Source organism: Emys orbicularis, chromosome 10, assembly GCF_028017835.1.
Source record: "Emys orbicularis isolate rEmyOrb1 chromosome 10, rEmyOrb1.hap1, whole genome shotgun sequence".
Taxonomy (NCBI): Eukaryota; Metazoa; Chordata; order Testudines; family Emydidae; genus Emys; species Emys orbicularis.
The window spans coordinates 39,141,424-39,162,803 of NC_088692.1; the positions used below are offsets into that span (position 1 = coordinate 39,141,424).

Below are 21,380 nucleotides of genomic sequence, written 5' to 3' on the forward strand. Positions count from 1 at the left end.
CCAATAATAAAAACGAGCAGAGTATTGTAAGTGGTTTTCCCTTTTTCTGACACAAACCAGGGTCGCTTTTTACACATTTTTTCCAAAGTTAAAAATCCCCTGCTGGAACCCAACCCTTTTATTTCTCTCTCTCTCCTCGTCCTTTTTCCCTCCCTCCCCTCTTTCACAAGGCTGCAATTAGTTACCTTTAATGAGCCTTAACACTCTCTCTTTCACCCTGCCCCCCCCCCCCGGCCTGCTCACGATTGGCTAATTGATGGGGCCAGCTGGCTGGAGAGCCCCTGGAAATTCCTCCCAGGTTCCGCAAGGTCCTCTGAAGCAGCTGCAGCTGGGTTCGCCTTCAGGTAGGGAAGGGGGTGGGAGAAATTGGCTGTTCTGCTGTCCGAAGCTCAAATGATGGCAGACAGCTGTAAGTGCCGATTCAAACACGTTGAGCTCTAGGGACTGAACCTGAGGAGATTTAACTGAAAAGAGATCATGCCCTGCTCCAAGCCCTTTATGAAAAGAAACACACAGTAGGAGCGTCCTCTGGCCAGATCCCTGTGCTAGGAATGAGATGGGAATTCCAGCTCTATGCTTCTCTGATCCTGGAGGCTGCTTCTCTAGTGGACCCCCATCCCTGACTGAGGGGGGTCTACCTTCTCCCATGGTTGAGAAGATAATTCATTCTCCAGATTTCAGTCCTGGCCCATCCCACTCTTATCTGTTTCACCCTGCCTTGAGATTCCCATGACGCCACTTGCATTGCTCAAGGCTCTTTCCTCTCAGGAGAATCCTCTGGGGAGTTTCAAAACTCAGTCTCCTTTATATTTTGTCACTGGAGCTAATGTGTTTATCCAAGTGATAGGCTGTTAGCTGTAGTTGGTGCTAGATGTAGTGCAGGCGTGTGTTCTGCAAACTGCTCCTACTTAGTTTTGTCAAGGCACTTCAGTCTTGACTGGCAGCAGCTCCTGCTATTTCAGTTCCACGCCCCACCCAGCTTTGCCAATGCCCCGTAGTCCTACCTTTGTATTCATTATGCAGTAAATTAGTGTGTGTGCAAACAGCCTGTGCAGTACTTACATCACACGCATGCCCTCACTTACACAAATGGGCTCCTGCATGCCAAAGTGTTTGGAGGGGGGCTGTTCTTCGTACAAACACCTGTAGAGAAAATCACTGCCATTTTTCATTAGTCACTGGTCACCATTCATTATTCTTCTGTGTAAAAACTTCAGTCGTCCAATCAGGGATTAGCAACAATACCATTTGATTCAGGTGACCAGTCACATGTCACAAATACCAGATCATGAATAGCCAGTTGTGAGCAGCCCTTTGGTTTAAAATTGTTTATCCGAAAGTTTCAGTGAATACATTAAACCCATACACAGAAAATCAGACTTGGTTAATGAACAGAAAAGAAGGTCTAAATGAGCTGAGTAATACCTCCAGCCGGATTTATGGTGTTTTAACGATATTTTGTTCATTTTCAGTCTGTGTGCAATGGCTGTTATCAGAGACATGTCCTGTTCAGCACAGAGGGCTGTGTGTAAAATACATCTATTCCCTTTCTTTTAGCAGCATTTCTCTTTCTCTCTCGTTTTCTCAGCTTGTGACTGCCACCCTGTTGGCGCAGCCGGTAAAACCTGCAACCAGACCACCGGGCAGTGCCCATGCAAAGATGGTGTGACAGGGCTCACCTGCAATCGCTGTGCCAAGGGCTACCAGCAGAGCCGGTCACCTGTGGCTCCTTGCATCAGTGAGTAATGCTGTCAACAATGCCTAGTTCCAATGTTCGTGTGTTCTAGACCTCCAGTTCCTCCTTCGCCATCTTGACAAGTGCAAGATCTTATAGCTATTTTGTTATCTGGGGCTGTGAAGTGCTTCCCTGCTGCCAGGGACTGTGAGATCATTGGCTCTTAGAAACTAAGCAGGGCTGGCATGGGGCAGCAGTTTGGTAGGACCTCTTCAGGGAGCACCACATGCTAGTGGATCCGTACCGTCAGGGGCTCTGCGCTGCTGGAGAACATCTTTTGAATGACTCCGCAGCTATGTGGGAGCTCTGCACAAGAGGATTTCTATCTCTACTCACTTCCTTCTCTTTCATCTAGCTCCCCCGTGGCTGCTCTCTGCACTGGCAGCCAGGCCAGTGTCCCAGCTCCCACAGCTGTGCTGGACTGAAGCTGAACTGGAAGCCTTGGGGAGGCTGTAAGATTCTTTCCATGCTCCTTGCCCCAGGGAGGCCAGCAGTGGGAAGAGATTAAAGGTGGCAGCTGCGTTGTGCTGACAGGAATGGGATGCTCCTAGTTCGGCTCCCTTGCAGGAGCACAACGGGGCAGAGTGGGGACCCTGTAGTGCACAGAGTCAGCTAGCTGGCATCTCTTTCCACCCGCTGATTGCAGTGCTGCAGGGAGCACAGCAATGGCTCTCGGGGCTGAGATGGGCAGCTCTGGTGGTTTCTCTAAAGGTCTCCTGGAAGCCTCCAGTTCCTCTTTATCTTGCATCATCAACAGCAGAGCTGTCCCAGCAGGATCAGTGGATGCCTGGCCTGGCTGTCTTGGCAGCACTGGCTGGGAAGAGGAGGAGATACGTGAGGAGAGAACATCTCTTCCAGAGGTTGGCTGGTGCCAGGGTGTAGGCAGGGAGACAGTGCTGCTGCACAGGCCAATAGAGAACATGACACAGAACACGCTGGCCTTGTCCCTCACTGCCACTTATCTGCCAGGGCTCCCAGCATGTCACCCCTCTGCACGGTCTAGGCTAGTCAACCTGGAGCTAGACGGTGCTGTCTGAACACGAGTGACCATGGCAATGGTATTTATAGGATCAGGCTGGTGCACAGTGCTGAGTGCCCTACACCACCATATGGAGCGGGGGGAAATGGGTGAGTCCTGCTCTTGATCTCAGAACATCTATTGTAATAAATCCATTACCACATAGGACTTCAGGGTTGTGGCTGTGCTGCCAGCTTGGATACTTGGAACTTCATGGCAACTGTGGAGATAGAACTTAGAGCCTCATGCTCCTGAAACACAGAATGCCCCCTTTCCAACCACGTGAGCTAAAGGAGAATCTGCTTCCAGCACAGGGCCAGGAACCCTGGTTGAGCAGTTCCGACTCTACCCCCATACAGGCAATGGTAACACATTCACACTGCCCAGCTGATTACAAAAGAGTGGCTTGCTCTGTCTCACTGGATACCGGGCCAAATTCTGCCCCTGGTTGCATCAGTGCAAGTCTGGAGAAGGGCTGCACTGAAGTCAATGTAAAACTCCCATTTTCTTCAATGGTGCCAAGATTCAGTCCTAATTATAGTGGGCCAAATCCCCCCTGGTGTTAACTCCATTGACATCATCAGAGTTATGCCAGTCTTGGCTCATTGACTTCAGTGGAGTTATTCTAGATTCACCCTGAAAACAGAACCAGCGCCCACTATGAATGAAGCTCGTTAATCCTCTATATGAATCCTTTGGGGGGAGTTTTTCCTGGGCTTATCCCCTGGGGAACCCTACGACTCCCAGGGCTCCCTCTAGCCTCACTGGCAGGGACAACAAGGGGGATGTACTATGATGCACCCCCTCTTAGTGCCCGGCATGTCCCTATGGCAGAAGCAAAGGAAACCAGCAGGGGGCGCTGCTTTGTCCTTTCTTGCTGCTAGCAATAGACTCTCCACCAGCAGAAGCAGGGGAGGGGGTATAGGTTTTGACCAACCCCGCTGTTGGAAAGCAAGCACCCTTCCTTAAGAATCTCACCCTTTCTTTTCCAGAGATTCCTGCCATCAACCCAACCTCCGTGGTCACCAGCACAGAAGAGCCGGCAGGTGAGTGCTCTAAATCCCGGGATACAAAAGACATAAGAAGAACACTATCTGGGCACCTTGCAGCTATTCCTGTCTAATTGTATTTTCCCCTTGCCGTTCCCAGAAGACTCCCCACTCTCCCCTTATTTAAGCGTGCACTGGCATTGAACACCGAATAGTCTCCTCATGCCCAGCTTGGTTGCAGAGAGCAAGCAGCTAGGTCTCCTCCAGTGAAAAATAAAATGTGCAAATGAGGTTTTAAATCCTATTTATTTTTGGAACCCAACCAAAGAAACTTGACAGGAGTCCTATGAGCCTGCCTGCACTCTGGCCAGGAGCAGCCCACCCCCCTTGAGGGAGGGGACCTAGTGCTTTCTCACACTGGGATTCAGGGGGGGGTTGTTTCTTTAATCCTCTCCAAACACAAAAGATTTCCCCAGAGTGCTCTTTGCCTCAGCATCAGCCGCCTCTGGGGAACATGTGGTTTCCAAGTCTGCTGTTCTTGTTCCAACACTCTCAGGCCATGGCATCTGTCCCACAGCTGCGCCGTCCAGTGGCAGGTTGAGAAATGGGTCAGCTTGCACCACCGGAACACATGTTGAGTTCTCTTTTCAGAACCAGATGGGGCCTGGCCCTCGGATGGGTACCTCCCCCCATCCCTGCACTCCCACACAAGGGCCTGGCATAGTTGCTGTCCTGGCATTCTCCTGAGAGCGGGGAGCTCCTGGCCTGCCTAAGCAGACAGAAAGCATTGCTGGCTACAGCTGATTTCTGAGCATCCCTGAACAGCCATGGTTTGAAATGGAGGACTGGCCTCCTGTTGCTAGCTCCTCCAACGGCTTCCCTCCACCTATCTGCATAGCCTCCTTTCCTCCCGGCCTGGGCTTGAGCCAGCTGCCTCCCTGTTTTCTGAGAGGCTAGGACTACAGGGTAATGGTGCACACTTGATGGGAAGGGGAGAGAGAAGCCAAGTGTCAGCTGCATAGCGATGGCATGGTAAACCCATAATGTCTCGCAGCCTCTACAGGAGGCTCGGCTCTGAGTTAAGCAGGAGAGGTAACAGGATTGATACCTATGGGAAACCTAGGAGAGTGCTTTGACAAGGAGAAACAGCTGTCCATCACAGTCCCAGGAGCTATCTAAGAGGAAGGAGCAGGACTGTTTTAATGGAACTCCACCCACCCCTGCTAGATCCTGCGGGCAGGTTAGTGGCATCTCATGGTCCACAAGCCAAAGACTGATGATAGCAAGATCAAGGCCTTCTGTCCTCAGGCCTCATGACATCATCCTTCAATATGATGGACTCTATCTCCATCGAAGGCCCTGTTCTGAAATCTAGGCCTGGATAGGGTCTCAGATATTGCAGCAGAGGAGATGCTGCTGCAGGGGACCCATCCGCATCGAAGGAGAGGGATTAGAGATAGGATGGCATTGACAGCATTGCTAGCATGGAGGGATGGTGACCTGAGCAAAGGCCTGACCTGGTAAATTGTCTCTCAAAGGGGAAGTATCGACAGTCTTTCTCATTAGACATCCAGACAATTCCACTGCTTTGCACTACCCCAGAGAGGCACAGGTTTGATTTCCAGGTGGTGGCTTGGACTTCCTCAAACTCTTTCAGAAACTGTGCTTCTCAGATGGGCCAGTACTCAGTCAGGCCAGGCTCCTAGATACCATAGTAATGATTTTGGGATGGAGGATAGATAGATAGATAGATAGATAGATAGATAGATAGATAGATAGATAGATAGATAGATAGATAGATAGATAGATAGATGTGGTGAATCTTTTACACAAATCATGCTGCTATCTCCTTGCAGTGCTGCCATGTTTGTGCCTGAGTCCGGATAAAGAGTCCAGACTGATATAGCAGCCAGCCGACAGTCTTCTGACTAGCTCTACTGCTGGCTGTGACCTGACACATGCGGTGATGGAAGAGTAAAGCAATCTCTTTGCTTCCCTCATCACTGTGGTAGAGGAGCCACTGTTTTTTAGGTCACATTTTCCTCCCCATCCCCATGTAATCCTTCCATCTAATCTGTCTGTCGCCTGTATTTCTGAGGTGTTTATTGCCATAGTAATAGTCTCCAAAGCAACCTCCAACTCACTCTGTATCCATCTGTAGTGTTCCTTATTGGCTAGTCAAAGAGCAGGGGAGGAAGGGAGTGTAAGGGTCTCTGACACTTTTTTCTTCTTCCCATCATACTACTCCCCTCAAGGTCTTGGTCTTCTCATACACCTCAGCATGAAAATAGCAGACATCCTACCCAGTTTCCACTCCTGGCCGATAACACACATGGGGATTATGGTGCTAAGATGACACCAAATGCATGTTCTTGCTGCTCAGCACTTCCTCAGGGTCAGCCAGCCACCTTCTCGAGAGCTTTCCCCATAGCTGGCTGAGATCAGGAGACTCCTTGTAATGATCATGTGTTTGGACAAGTCCCTCACAGGGTCGGGTAGCATGGGCTTTCTGCATCATAGCACCTCCATGTTGTCAAGATGCCAGGTTGTCTCATGCCACTTCTGCTTTCCTAGTGTGAATGAGCTCCTATGCACAGGTCATGGCCCCCAAGTACATATGGAGGATGTAGCTCAACAACATGAAGTCTGGAGGTGTAGAACAAAGGGGATCCTTAGTGATCTCTCCCAGCCTCCTCAACCCCTCCTGCCTTACCCAAACTGGGCACACAGTGATCCCCCTACAGCAGATCCCCCCCAGCCCTTTGTGGAGTTAGTAATCTCTGCCCCCCACCCCCCAGCACATCTGTGAAGTCGCTTTTTAGTGCTAGGAGTTCTGTTGGAAAGTTGTTGCACGTCTCCCTCTGACATGGGCTCATGTCAGAGGGAGTATTTGCAAGTCCTTCTCCCAGCCTGGCTCAAGGGAGGACCCTTCAACAACAGACTGTCAGTGTTTTGGGGCATTTTCTGAGTCCCACAGATCTGTGGGGCCCCACCTGGCCCACTTTTTTTTTTTAAATATTCAGAGATTGACTGTGTTGGTTGCTTTATTTTTCCAAGGAAAGTCACTTCAGTGTGAACTGGAGTTGGCTGCATGTTTTATGGACTAGTGAAGATACCTCCCCGGGCCAGACTCCCAGCTGGTGTGAACTGGCCTGGCTCCGTTGACTGTAATGGAGCTAAGCCGATAGCTGGGGCTTTGACCCACTATCTCCAATGGAGCTGCAGATGAAGAGCTGGCTCAGAGTATATCAACATAATGTCAAACTGGAGTGACATTTATATTTTTGTAGCCTAGCCTATAGTATCTATAAAATACACTTCATTTCATGCAACAAGCATGGCATAGGGACAGTTCTCTGTAAGTCAAGTGACTTGTGCAGTATAACTGGACAAATAATAAGGGCTGTGATGAATTCTCGACAGTGTTTCCTGGCTGGGGAGGCTGACAATAGACCAATATACTCTGTGCTCCTACATTGTTCCCTAAAGAACCTCCTGCTGGAGGAGACTGGGACTCTTACAGCCACCCACCCCCACAGCTCTTCTACACATCATTCCTGACAGTGCCTTCAAGTGGGGGCAGCTAGGATTGGAGTTCCACAAAGCAGCACCCCTGCCCCATTCCCTCCAGTCTGAAATGGGATAGGGAGCTGTGAGATCCCCCAGCAGGAGTCCTTTGTCCAATCCCTACAGTCCCTCCTGCTGGGATAGTGAGGATTGGTAGAACTGTGACCAACATATCCACTGTTACCTAGCAACTCCTGCTTGAGAGGCTGAGCTTGGTACCACAATATGAGCCCCGATGCAGTCCACTCTGCCATTCAGGGGCTCCATTTTTCATTCCTACCTCTGGTGAGAAGAAGGTGGGGAATCCGAAAGAATTTCTTTGGTCTTCATTGTTGGGCAGGAAAGATTGTGGGGAATAAATTCAAGACAACTTCCCAGGTAACTTGGAAATAGAAGCTTTTTGCTTTTGGCCATTAGAAGTCCTAATCAGGAACATCAAAGAATGGACACTTTGGAAAGGAAACAAATGTTTTTTTCCGTAAGTGTTGATCCCAAGACTTGAGTGCACTTTGAGAGGAGTTAATCAATGTACCCCGCCCAACCACAGTGCTTTACAAATAGGATGGTCTTAGAAATAGACCCTAATATTTTCAGCCGAATAAAAATAAATCACACTTGATGGAGACCTTACTGTTTATTTTGCTTTAGTGGAGCGGGCCTGTGTTAAGCTGCTTGTAGTTTTATCAAAGGGGTTATTTTTAAAAGATTTTTGGCTTCTAACTCAAGTATCGTCAGTGCAGAATCCATTCCAGGAGGGCACAGAAATCCAGTTCAGGTCCCTCTTTCTCTTAGATACACAGATTTTTAAAACCAGAAGAAGGGACCATTATGATCATGTTGTCTGACCTCCTATGTAACAGACCAGAGAACCCAGCTACATCAAGGCCATAACATCTGATGGAGCTAGAGTACAGGACAGCCCAGGAATTGGGTCTGGGGTCTGCTTCTCCCTGGAGCTGTACCTATGGGCCATTCCAGGAGGGCACAGAAATCCAGTTCAGGTTCATAGGTGGTCAGAAAATTTTCACTGCAATGCAGCTTTGATGAAATAAGTAAAAATCTAGTGCCATTCTTGTCCTGCCCTGCTCTGCTCAAGTTCCTCTTCCCCCAGTGGCATTGTCTCTCAAGTCTGTATATATCCATCCCCTTGGGTCTGTCCTCCTCTTTGCAACCCCTCCAGGCTGGCATGCTGTGTCCACCTCAGGCTTCTCTTTCCGAGGCTGGGCCTCAGAGGGCACTCTTGTGCAGGTTGTCAATCCTGGATCCTCCCAACAGTTGCTGAAAGGAGGGAGAGGGGGAGGCAGGTACAGAAGCTAGAGGACCAGACTGGCAGACCTGGTCACTGGGGAGCCTGATTCCTAGCCCCACCCCTTCACTGAGGCCCCACCACTTCGCTGAGGCCTTGCCTCTCACTCACTACATGCCCCCTCCATCGATGGCTCATTCTCTGCCACCCTCACTCACTTTCACTGGGCTGGGGCAGGGAGTTGGGGTGTGGGAGGGGGTGAGAGCTCCAGCTTGGGGACTGGGCTCTGGGGTGGGGCTGGGGATGAGGGGTTTGGGGACAGGAGGGGGCTCCAGGCTGGGGGGTGGGCCGAGGGATTTGGAGTGTGGGAGGGGGCTGCGTGTTGACGCAGGGGGTTGGGATGCAGGAAGGGGTATGGGCTCTGGGCTGGGGGTGTGGGCTCTGGGGTAGGTCTGGGGATGAGGGGCTTGGGGTGTAGGAGGGTGCTCTGGGCTGGGATTGAGGGGTTCGGAGGGCTGGAGGGGGATCACGGCTGGGGCAGGGGGTTGGGGTGCAGGATTGGGGGTATGGGCTCTGGGCTGGGGGTTCAGGCTCTGGCATGGGGCCAGGGACGAGGGGTTTGGGGTTCAGGAGGGGGCTCCAGGTTTGGGGGGGCTCAAGGCTGGGGCATGGAGTTGGGGCTCGGGGTTGGAGCGTGGGCTTACCTTTGGCGGCTCCCGGTCAGTGGCACAGCAGGACTAAGGCAGGCTCCCTGTCTGTCCTGGCTCCACGCTGTTCTCCGGAAGTGGCCAGCAGGACTGGCTCCTGGGCGGGCGGAGGGGGGGGGGGGGTGGCAGGAGGCTCGACGAGGTGTGCTCTTGCCTGCAGGCACTGTCTCCCCCCCCCCCCCCCCAGCTCCCATTGGCTGTGGTTCCCGGCCAATGGGAGTGCGGAGCCGGTGCTCAAAGCGGGGGCAGCACGTGGATCCCCATGGCCCCCCCACCTAGGAGCTGGACCTGCTGGCTGCTTCCAGGGCGCAGCGCAATGCCAGGACAGGCCTTAGCCCTGTAGCACCGCCAACTGGACTTTTAACAGCTCGGTTGGCGGTGCTGACCAGAGCTGCCAGGGTCCCTTTTCAACCAGGCATTCTGGTCAAAAACTGGACACCTGGCAACCCTACCAGCTGGTCCTGTTCCTTTGGCAATCTGGCAAAGCCTCTTCCTGTTGCCTTCCATTACTTCATCCCTTCCTGGTGGTGGGAAATGCAGACTCGAATCTAAGCCTGTCTCTGATTTTTATTGCTGTTGTTATTGGGAGAATTTTGCCCTGGTGAAAAGGGATGGACCGTGCCACGGCTGAGAGCTGGGCAGGTGTTGGGCAGAATTGGCCCTTGCCATGCCCCACCCCCGAGCTCAAGTGGAGGCTGACATTCATACTGAACACAGCAGTGATTTTATGATCTCTACCAGGACTGAAATCACAACACTCATTGGGCCATATTCATCCCAGTCTCTTAAGGAGCTCGATTGATTTAGCCTAACAAAGAGAAGGTTAAGGGGGGATGAGATTCCAGGCTGTAAGTGCCTATGTGGGGATCAAACATTTGCTAATCAGTCTAGCAGACAAAGGTCTAACAAGATCCAATGGGTGGAATTTGAAACTAGACAAATTCAGACTGGGAATAAGGTGAAAATTTTTAATGGTGAGAGTAATTGACCATGATGGGAACGACTTATTGAGGATCATGGAGGAGCCTCCATCAGTGGCAATTTGTAAATTGAGACTGGTCGTTTTACTAAAAGCTCTGCTCCAGGAATTGTTTGGGGCAGGTCTCTGGCCTGCGTGATACAGGAAGTCAGCCTAGCTGATCACAATGGTCCCGTCTGGCCTTGGACTCTGTAAACGCCTGCCGTCCATGGGAGCAGCTGCCATGACATCGCAGGCACAATGATGCAAGGTATACAGGTGATGCAGGGGTGGGGGGATGGGTAATTCTTCCCTAAATTACACTGATGTAAATAAGCCGTAGTACCACTGAAGTCAGTGGAGGTTCCCTGGTTTAAGAGAGTGTAGGTGAGAGGAGGGACAGGTCCAGAGCCTGTCTCTGTGGGAGGAGAATAAGGTTGAAGTCAGTCAGACAGCAGGTGTCAGTGACTGAAAGTGGTAGAGCAGAGTACCTGACACCCATGTGCATTCAATGGGTGGGCAACGTACTCCTCCTTTATCTTACACCTTCCTGTTACTTTTCCTGTTACCTCTCTGCCACGCCTCCCCCCTTCCATGCCCCACAGGCCCAACTCTGCCCCCATTGTATGGTGAAAGGTTTCAGTGGTAGCTGTGTTAATCTGTATCCGCAAAAAAAACAAGGAGTCCTTGTGGCACCTTAGAGACTAACAAATGTATTTGGGCATAAGCTTTCATGGGCTAGAACCCACTTCATCAGATGTATGAAGTAAAAAATACAGGAGCAGGTATAAATACATGAAAGGATGGGGGTGCTTTACCAAGTGTTAGATCAGTCTAACGAGATAAATCAATTAACAGCAGGATACCAAGGGAGGAAAAATAACTTTTGAAGTGGTAAGAGAGAGGCCCATTACAGTTGACAAGAAGGTGTGAGTAACAGTAGGGAGAAATTAGTATTGGGGAAATTAAGTTTAGGTTTTGTAATGACCCAACCACTCCCAGTCTTTATTCAGGCCTAATCTGATGGTATCCAGTTTGCAAATTAATTCCAGTTCTGCAGCTTCACGTTGGAGTCTGTTTTTGAAGTTTTTTTGTTGAAGAATTGCTACTTTGAGGTCTGTTATTGAGTGACCAGAGAGATTAAAGTGTTCTCCTACTGGTTTTTGAATGTTATGATTCCTGATGTCAGATTTGTGTCCATTTATTCTTTTGTGTAGAGACTGTCCGGTTTGGCCAATATACATGGCAGAGGGGCATTGCTGGCACATGATGGCATATATCACATTGCTAGATATGCAGGTGAACAAGCCCCTGATGGCGTGGCTGATGTGGTTAGGTCCTATGATGGTGTCCCTTGAATAGATATGTGGACAGAGTTGGCACCGGGGTTTGTAGCAGGGTTTGGTTCCTGGGTTGGTGGTTTTGTTGTGTGGTGTGTAGTTGCTGGTGAGTATTTGCTTCAGGGAGGGGGGCTGTCTGTAAGCGAGGACTGGCCTGTCTCTCAAGGTCTGTGAGAGTGAGGGATCGTCCTTCAGGATAGGTTGTAGATCCTTGATGATGCGCTGGAGAGGTTTTAGTTGGTGGCTGTAGGTGATAGCTAGTGGCGTTCTGTTACTTTCTTTGTTGGGCCTGTCTTGTAATAGGTGACTTCTTGGTACCCTTCTGGCTCTGTTACTCACACCTTCTTGTCAACTGTAATGGGCCTCTCTCTTACCACTTCAAAAGTTATTTTTCCTCCCTTGGTATCCTGCTGTTAATTGATTTATCTCGTTAGACTGACCTAACACTTGGTAAAGCACCCCCATCCTTTCATGTATTTATACCTGCTCCTGTATTTTTTACTTCATACATCTGATGAAGTGGGTTCTAGCCCACGAAAGCTTATGCCCAAATAAATTTGTTAGTCTCTAAGGTGCCACAAGGACTCCTTGTTTTTTTCCCCATTGAATGGGTTCACCTTGCAAACACTCATGTAGCTGAGCACTTTGGCAGGCCCTTGGTGGCCTGATTCACCACTCATTTTTACCACTTTTCCACTGGTTCTTCTGATCCCTCTCAAATGCCCCTTTGCCCTCTCCCTGAGCCAGTGCCAGCAAACCCACAGTGTTTCCCCTGTGCAGCCATTCACCCAAGGCCCCTCATTCATTTACTTTCAAACCGCAGACCCACTGCCTGGGGCCAGCGTCCCGCTACAATAAAACCCAGGGGGGCATGTGCAGGGACCCCACAACCACTCACCCCACCTCAGAGCAGTGATGACTTACACACAACATTGGTGAATCCGCAAATACCCCACACGCACCCTCCCTCCCCCGTTCATTTCATCTCCAAAGACTTGCAGAGTTCACAGCAGGTGTGTCACATTCTTTGAGGGGTCTGCTAACAGTGTTTCATTGTTTCAAGCCTCCTGCTTTTCAGGTGTTTGGCTCCCCTCCCTTTCCTCCCCCACTCATGTCCCTGGCTGAGCCTTGGCTTTTCTCTAAGATCTCCATTTGCCCAGCTGGCGTTTCCTAGTCCCCAAATTTCTCTAGCATCCCAGGCTTCCGCTCCAGAGCCCCAATTCCACCTGTGACAGGCTAGCTCTGGAACAAAATGTTCTGCGCCCTCTTTTTATTATTATTATTTTTTAAAAATTTCTGCTCAGTGCTTGTTCCCTGTTAGAATTGGGAAAAACTGGCAGAGTGCGTCGTAGGTCTTTAAAGGAATTCAAAGTCAGCAGTAAAAGATTTGCAGCCGTAACACCTAATTAAGTTACATCTCTCTTAAAACAAAATATGCCGTCTTTTTTTTAAAGCAGGGAGAAGTAAACCAGATGTGCAAACTCACTCGCACACTCACACATGCACATGGCCAAATGCAGCTTGTGCAACTGCCCTCCAAGTTAATGGGAATAACACCCAGTTGTGCCAGGGCTGGGTTTGGTCCCCTTTCTCGCTCTCTTTCACACAGACACAGACACACACTATCTCTCTCTATCTTTCACACTCTTTCTCTCTCCATCTGTCTCCTGTATACTCACTCATTGTCTCATGCACTCCTTCGTATTCCCATACTACTCTCACTCACAGAAATACATACAATACACAGACACAAAAATTCTGTCTGTCTGGCTAATGGCCTCTCTTTCTCTGTCACTCACACACAGAGTACATGCATGCTGTACCCTCATACACACCCATACATTTTCCCATACACAGAGCCTGTTTCTTCTCTCATTTACCCTGGTGTATATCCAGGGTCAATGCACTGACATGAGTGGAATTACTCTAGTCTAAGGTCCACAATACATACGCGCGCGAACGCGCACACACAATGTAGCCATACAGTCTCATACACACAGGACGTATACAGACACACCCAATACACACTCACATACATTCACTCTGTCTCTGTCTCACATACACACAAACTCATCTATAATCTCTATCATGCACACACCCCTGCCCTCTTGCTCTTTCCTGTCCACACTCACACAAATGGCAGCTATTTCCTTTCAGTGCCCACCTGGACATGTGCCACAGAACTGGGTCCCCCTGCTGAGCATGATGCATTCAGATCATTCCTGGTGGTGTTGAAAGTTCCAAGCTGAGCTACGGAGACTTGGTTAAGTGGAAAAAGAAGTTTCGGGGAGATGGAGGAGGGACGGGAGGAGGTATGCGCTTTGGAAGAAGCGAAAGGGGGATTAGAGAGGCTGACCTGGGGAATGTGTCGGGGGGAGGAAAGAGGAAAGGCAGTTTATTGACATCTGTTTTTAATCTGATTTTCCCCTTGTGTTTCAGTAAAGCTTTTTGTTGTGATACAGGTGAGCGCCCCAGACTAACAGCCCAACTGAAAGTTAAAGAGCTCCACCCGACTCATTCTTCCCGTAGGGGAGAAATTAACCATTCAGTGGGGGTGTTAGAGAAACCTAAGCAGAGTCGGGTACCTCGCTGCCAATGCAGGGATTCCTTCACAATACCACTTAGCACTTACATAGCGCTGTGCGGGCCAGATTCTTCTCAGTCACTCCAGCCTCCATCTGCAGTCATTTCAGTGACATCTCTCCATATGTACATGAGTGCAGTGAAAGCAGAGTCTGGCTCAGTGGCCTCAAAACACTGTAGTCAGTGACTCACCATCACAGCATGCCTGCAAGGTAGGCTGCTCTTGTTATCCCTGCTGTACAGAGAAAGAAACTGAGGCACAGAAAGTGAAGTCAGGTGGCCCAGGATCTCACATCAAGTGAGTGGCATGGCCAGAATTAGAACGTGGGACTTTCCAGCTCTCACCCTGTTCTCATGCCTTCACCACACACGGCCTCCTTTACCAAGCACTGTGGCCAGGTCCCAGGGGAAGTGGTGGCAGGATTTGGGGGTGGGCGAGTGAGATGTTCCCCTCTGGTGTTGTCTGGACCGGTGATCTGCTAGGTTACTCCAATCTTGACTCTGGGAGCCAGCCTTACCCTGCTCTGCAGTGAGAACCCCCACTCCTGGGCTGTTCACGCACAGCCTCTGGCATGTAAGCTGCTCTTTGGATTGTGCAACCGAATGACACTAGCCAATATCTCCGGTCCCAGACACAACCCTAGGAACCTCCATCTTGCAGTGCCCAGTTATGCCCACTGGACGCTGCAAGCTTATATGAGTTTGTCAATTTAACAAAGAAATTGATATGTACCAGGCTTGTTATCCCAAGGGGAGTCTCTGACACACTTCAAACCAAACGCACTGCTTCAGGTAGAATAAACACATTTATTAACTATGAAGATAGATTTTAAGTGATTATAAGTCAAAGCATAACAAATCAGATTTGGTCAAATGAAATAAAAGCAAAACGCATTCTCTGGCCTGGTCTACACTACGAGTTTAGGTCGACTTTAGCAGCGTTAAATCGAATTAAGCCTGGACACGTTCACACGACGAAGCCCTTTCTTTCGACTTAAAGGGCCCTTTAAACCGGTTTCTTTACTCCACCTCCAACGAGGGGATTAGCGATAAAATCGGCCTTAGCGGGTCGGAATTGGGGTAGTGTGAACGGAATTCGATGTTATTGGCCTCCGGGAGCTATCCCACAGTGCTTCATTGTGACTGCTCTAGACAGCACTCTCAACTCAGATGCACTGACCAGGTAGACAGGAAAAGCCCCGCGAACATTTGAATTTCATTTCCTGTTTGCCCAGAGTGGAGAGCACAGGTGACCACGCAGAGCTCATCAGCACAGGTAACCGTGATGGAGTCCCAGGATCGCAAAAGAGCTCCATCATGGACCAAACGGGAGGTATGGGATCTGCTCGCCATATGGGGAGACGAATCAGTGCTAGCTGAACTCCGTAGCAGTAAACGAAATGGCAAAATATTAGAAAAGGTCTCCAAGGCCATGAAGGACAGAGGCCATAACAGGGACGCACAGCAGTGCCACGTGAAAATTAAGGAGCTAAGGCAAGCCTACCACAAAGCCAGAGAGACAAACGGAAGGTCCGGGGCAGAGCCGCAAACATGCCGCTTCTACACGGAGCTGCATGCCATGCTAGGGGATGCAGCCACCACTACCCCAACCGTGTGCTATGACTCCTTCACTGGAGAAACACACAGGGAAGCGGGTTCAGGGTACGAGGAAGATGAGGATGAAGATAATGTAGCTAGCTCACAGCAGCAAGGAAGCGGAGAAACCGGTTTCCCCAACAGCCAGGATATGTTTATCACCCTGGACCTGGAACCAGTAACCCCCGAACTCACCCAAGGCGTGCTCCCAGACCCTGAGGGCACACAGGGGACCTCTGGTGAGTGTACCTTTGTAAATATTACACATGGTTTAAAAGCAAGCGTGTTTAATGATTAATGATTAATTTGCCCTGCCAATCGCGGCCAGTACAGCTACTGGAAAAGTCTGTTAACGTGTATGGGGATGGAGCGGAAATCCTCCAGGGACATCTCCAGAAAGTTCTCCTTCATGTACTCCCAAAGCCTTTGCAAAAGGTTTCTGGGGAGGGCTGCCTTATCCCGTCCGCCATGGTAGGACACTTTACCATGCCAGGCCAGTAGCACGTAGTCTGGAATCATTGCATAACAAAGCATGGCAGCGTATGGTCCCGGTGTTTGCTGACATGCAGACAACATCCATTCCTTATCTGTCTTTGTTATCCTCAGGAGAGTGATATCATTCACGGTCACCTGGTTGAAATGGGGCGATTTTATTAAGGGGACATTCAGAGGTTCCCGTTCCTGCTCTGCTGAACAGAAATGTTCCCTGCTGTTAGCCACGCGGTGGGGGGGAGGGGTGAAGTGATCATCCCCGAGAATTGGGTGTGGGGGGGAGGGGGGTTAGTTGGGTTTGTGCTGCATGTTAACCTGGAAACCGCAGCCCCTCCTTTTACATTGCAAACCCATTTTAAATGGCCAACCCAACGGGTGCTTGGTATGGGAAATGAGGGCGCTACTGTTTGAAACCATTCCCACATTTTAAGAAGGTTAAAAAAGCCAAAAGACTGTGGCTTACCATGGCTGCCTGCAAGCCGAAATCTGTTGCCTGGCACTGCGTGAGTGATCTCTCACACCAAACCGGCAGGCCCTCAATATAAGAGGAAAAATGCGACCTTGTAACGAAAGCACATGTGCTGTGTAATGTGAACAGCAAAATTTAACATGAAAGAGTGTACCCATTGTTCTCTAAAATGTGTCTTTTCTAACCACCTCTCCCTTCTCCTCCACCAGCTGCAAATGTTTCTCCTTCACAGAGGCTAGTGAAGATTAGAAGGAGAAAATGGCGGACTTGGGATGATATGTTCACGGAGCTCCAGATGTCCTCCCACGCTGACAGAGCACAGCAGAATGCGTGGAGGTAGTCAATGACTGATTATAGAAAAGCCCAATATGAACGAGAGGAGAGGTGGCGTGCTGAACAGAGCAAGTGGCGGGCTGAAGATGATAGGTGGCATCAGCTTGCAGACAGAAGGCAAGAGTCAATGCTCCAGCTGCTGGAGCATCAAACTGATATGCTCCAGCGTATGGTTGAGCTGCAGGAAAGGCAGCAGGAGCAGAGACCGCCGCTACAGCCCCTGTGTAACCAACAGCCCTCCTCCCCAAGTTCCATAGCCCCCTCACCCAGACGCCCAAGAACACGGTGGGGGGCCTCCGGCCACCCAGTCACTCCACCCCAGATGATTGCCCGAGCATCAGAAGGCTGGCCTTCAATAAGAGTTAAAGTTTTAAACTGCAGTGTGTCCTTTTCTTTCCCTCCTCCCCCACCCATCCCGGGCTACCTTGGCAATTATCCCCCTAGTTGTGTGATGAATTAATAAAGAATGCATGAATGTGAAGTAACAATGACTTTATTGCCTCTGCAAGCGGTGCTCGAAGGGGGAAGGGGAGGATGGGGTGGTTGGTTTACAGGGAAGTAGAGTGAACCGGGTGGGGGGGGGCAGAGGGTTCATCAAGGAGAAACAAACAGAAGTTTCACACCGTAGCCTGACCAGTCACAAAACTCGTTTTCAAAGCTTCTCTGATGCGCACCGCGCCCTGCTGTGCTCTTCTAACCGCCCTGGTGTCTGGCTGCGCGTAATCAGCAGCCAGGCGATTTGCCTCAACCTCCCACCCCGCCATAAATGTCTCCCCCTTACTCTCACAGATATTATGGAGCGCACAGCAAGCAGCAATAACAATGGGGATATTCTTTTCGCTGAGGTCTGAGCGAGTCAGTAAGCTGCGCCAGCGCGCTTTTAAACGTCCAAATGCACATTCCACCACCATTCGGCACTTGCTCAGCCTGTAGTTGAACAGGTCCTGACTACTGTCCAGGCTGCCTGTGTACGGCTTCATGAGCCATGGCATTAAGGGGTAGGCTGGGTCCCCAAGGATCACGATAGGCATTTCAACATCCCCAACGCTTATTTTCTGGTCCGGGAAGAAAGTCCCTTCCTCCAGCTTTCGAAACAGACCAGAGTGCCTGAAGACGCGAGCATTATGTATCTTTCCCGGCCATCCCACATTGATGTTGGTGAAACGTCCCTTGTGATCCACCAGGGCTTGCAGCAGCATTGAAAAGTACCCCTTGCGGTTTATGTACTCGGTGGCTTGGTGCTCCAGTGACAAGATAGGGATATGGGTTCCGTCTATCGCCCCACCACAGTTTGGGAATCCCATTGCAGCAAAGCCATCCACTATGGCCTGCATGTTTCCCAGAGTCACTACCCTTGATATCACCAGGTCTTTGATTGCCCTGGCAACTTGGATCACAGCAGCCCCCACAGTAGATTTGCCCACTCCAAATTGATTCCCGACTGACCGGTAGCTGTCTGGCGTTGCAAGCTTCCACAGGGCTATCGCCACTCGCTTCTCAACTGTGAGGGCTGCTCTCATCCTGGTATTCTGGCGCTTCAGGGCAGGGGAAAGCAAGTCACAAAGTTCCATGAAAGTGCCCTTACGCATGCGAAAGTTTCGCAGCCACTGGGAATCGTCCCACACCTGCAACACGATGCGGTCCCACCAGTCTGTGCTTGTTTCCCAGGCCCAGAATTGGCGTTCCACAGCATGAACCTGCCCCAGTAACACCATGATTTCCACATTGCTGGGGCCTGTGCCTTGTGAGAGGTCTATGTCCATGTCAATTTCCTCATCACTTTCGTCGCCGTGCTGCAATCGCCTCCTCGGCTGGTCCTGGTTTTGCTTTGGCGTGTCCTGGCTCTGCATATACTCCAGGACAATGCGCGTGGTGTTCATAGTGCTCATAATTGCTGCGGTGATCTGAGCGGGCTCCATGATCCCAGTGCTATGGCGTCTGGTCTGAAAAAAGGCGCGAAACTAGTATCTGATGGACGGAGGGAGGGAGGGAGGGAGGGAGGGAGGGGCGAGTGACGACATGGCGTACAGGTACAGGGAATTAAAATCAACAAAGGTGGCTGTGCATCAGGGAGAAACACAAACAACTGGCCCCCCCAAAGATTGAACTCAAAACCCTGGGTTTAGCAGGCCATTGATTTCACGGAGGGAGGGGGAAGCAAATGAATACAGAACAAATCTATTTTTTACATCTTAAGCTGGCAGACGACGGTGCAGCATGACTGATAGCCCTCGGCATCTTCTGGGTGCTTGGCAGAAAATACTGGGCGCTTGGCAGAAAATAGCATACTACGACTGATAGCCATCATCGTCATTGGGAAGGCAGCGACTGGGGGACAGCCACTGCCGTACGATGACGATGGATACCAGTCGTAATATACTATCTTCTACCAAAAGGCAAGGGGCTGCTGCTGTGTAGCAATGCAGCCCCACGTCTGCCAGCCCCATGTCTGCCAGCACCCAGATCGCCGATGAAGGCTACCAGTCATACTGCACCGTCTACTGCCAAAAGGCAGTTAGCTGCTGCTGTGTAGCAATGCAGTACCACGTCTGCCGGCACCCAGATGACATATGGTGACGGTGAGCTGAGCTGAGCTGAGCGGGCTCCATGCTTGGCGTGGTATGTTGTCTGCACAGGTAACCCAGGTAAAATGGCGCGAATCGATTGTCTGCCGTTGCTCTGACGGAGGGGGAGGTGCCTGACGACATGTACCCAGAACCCCCCGCGACACTGTTTTGCATCATTCAGGCATTGGGATCTCAACCCAGAATTCCAATGGGCGGCGGAGACTGCGGGAACTGTGGGATAGCTACCCATAGTGCAACGCTCCGGAAGTCGATGCTAGCCTCGGTACTGTGGACGCGGTCCGCCGACTTAATGCACTTAGAGCATTTTATGTGGGGACACACACAATCGGCTGTATACAACCGATTTCTATAAAACCGGCTTCTATAAATTCGACCTAATTTCATAGTGTAGACATACCCTAAGCTGATCTTAACATTTTCAATGCCCTTACCAAACTTAGATGCTTCTCACCACAGGCTGGCTGGTTGCGGTTCAGCCAGGCTCTCCCCTTTGATCAGTGCTTCAGTCGCTTGGTGTGGTTTCTGGAGATGTAGGTGGAAGAGAGAGAGAGAGAGAGCATGGCAAATGTCTCTCCCTTTTATCATGTTCTTTCTTCCCCCTTGGCTTTGCACACCTCCTTCAGAGTCAAGTGAGCATTACCTCATCTCAGTTCCAAACTGACCAAAGGAAGGGGGGTGACTCACTCGAGAGTCCAACAGATTCTTTTGTTGCTGCCTAGGCCAGCATCCTTTGTTCTTGTGAGGCTGGGCTGGGTTTGTCCCATACCTGCCTTGATGAGGTGTGAACTGCCTCTCTGCTCTTGGAGAGTTTTTGCCTGGGCTTATTTTAAACCATGAGGATACATTTTCAGCCTCATAACTACATACATGAAATTATAACCTTTAACCTTACTATAACCTTACTGTAACAATTACTATAACATTACAGTAACAACAATGCTCAGGGCATCATGAGCCTTCTGAAGACACCCAACATGACAAACTTTGCATTGGATACCACACAATCATTTTATAAGGATGAAGATGGCGGTGTAGGGTGTCTCCCCGAGATACAGAGTGTCACAGTGAGTGTTAGTGGTCTAGTGGTACGATCATCTGGGGATATCTCACAAAATGTATTCCCTGCCATATAGGGGCCTTGGGCACTGGTGGCACCTCAGTCCCTCCTGATCTCTGCCTGTGGCACAAGATAGTTTAGTTTCCAGAGACTGGAATACTTTAGTCTAATCCAGGTTATTGGATGTACTGCAGCAGTGATTTGGTTTAGTGGCCTGGGCTTTGTGGGAGGTCAGACTCCATGAGCCCCTTCTGGCCTTAAATTCTAGGACATGTAAGAAAACTCCACACTGTTGGGTGGGTGAGTGGGTGCAAAGCACCCCCGGGTCTCCACTGGCATCAACTCTGACTCCACAGCTGCTTGGGACATCCCCACCCTGCCAGTGCACTTGTGGCACCACTGTCCAGTTTTTACCAGCCCCGGCAATGGCACGTGATCCGCCTGCCCTGTGCCTGGTCCTCCCCAGCACTGGGAGTCTCTCATTTGCATGGACTTGTAAAGAAAAAACTCACTCTTATGCAAACAGAACAGGCAGAAGCTTTAAGCAGAACCCAATGAGAGCTTATCCCCATATCAAAGGCACAGGATTTTGGCACAGGATTCTGGAGATTTGCAGTGGTGAGCGATGTGTCCAGCTGCGGTACTTGTAAGATAGTGGCAAGTATCCAACTGTGTCCTGGGGCTCGGGCCTCCAAGGGGCTG

At 50.3% G+C, this 21,380-nt stretch overlaps 1 protein-coding gene across 1 annotated transcript in view; it reads left to right on the forward strand.

The window, feature by feature from the left end:
• Window positions 1-21,380, forward strand: part of NTN3 (netrin 3) — a 67,237-nt gene that overhangs the window by 31,767 nt on the left and 14,090 nt on the right. Inside the window, exons 4-5 of the mRNA XM_065412503.1 lie at window positions 1,589-1,738; window positions 3,746-3,799. Of these exons, the coding sequence (XP_065268575.1) occupies window positions 1,589-1,738; window positions 3,746-3,799 (204 nt within the window). The remainder of the gene's footprint in view (window positions 1-1,588; window positions 1,739-3,745; window positions 3,800-21,380) is intronic.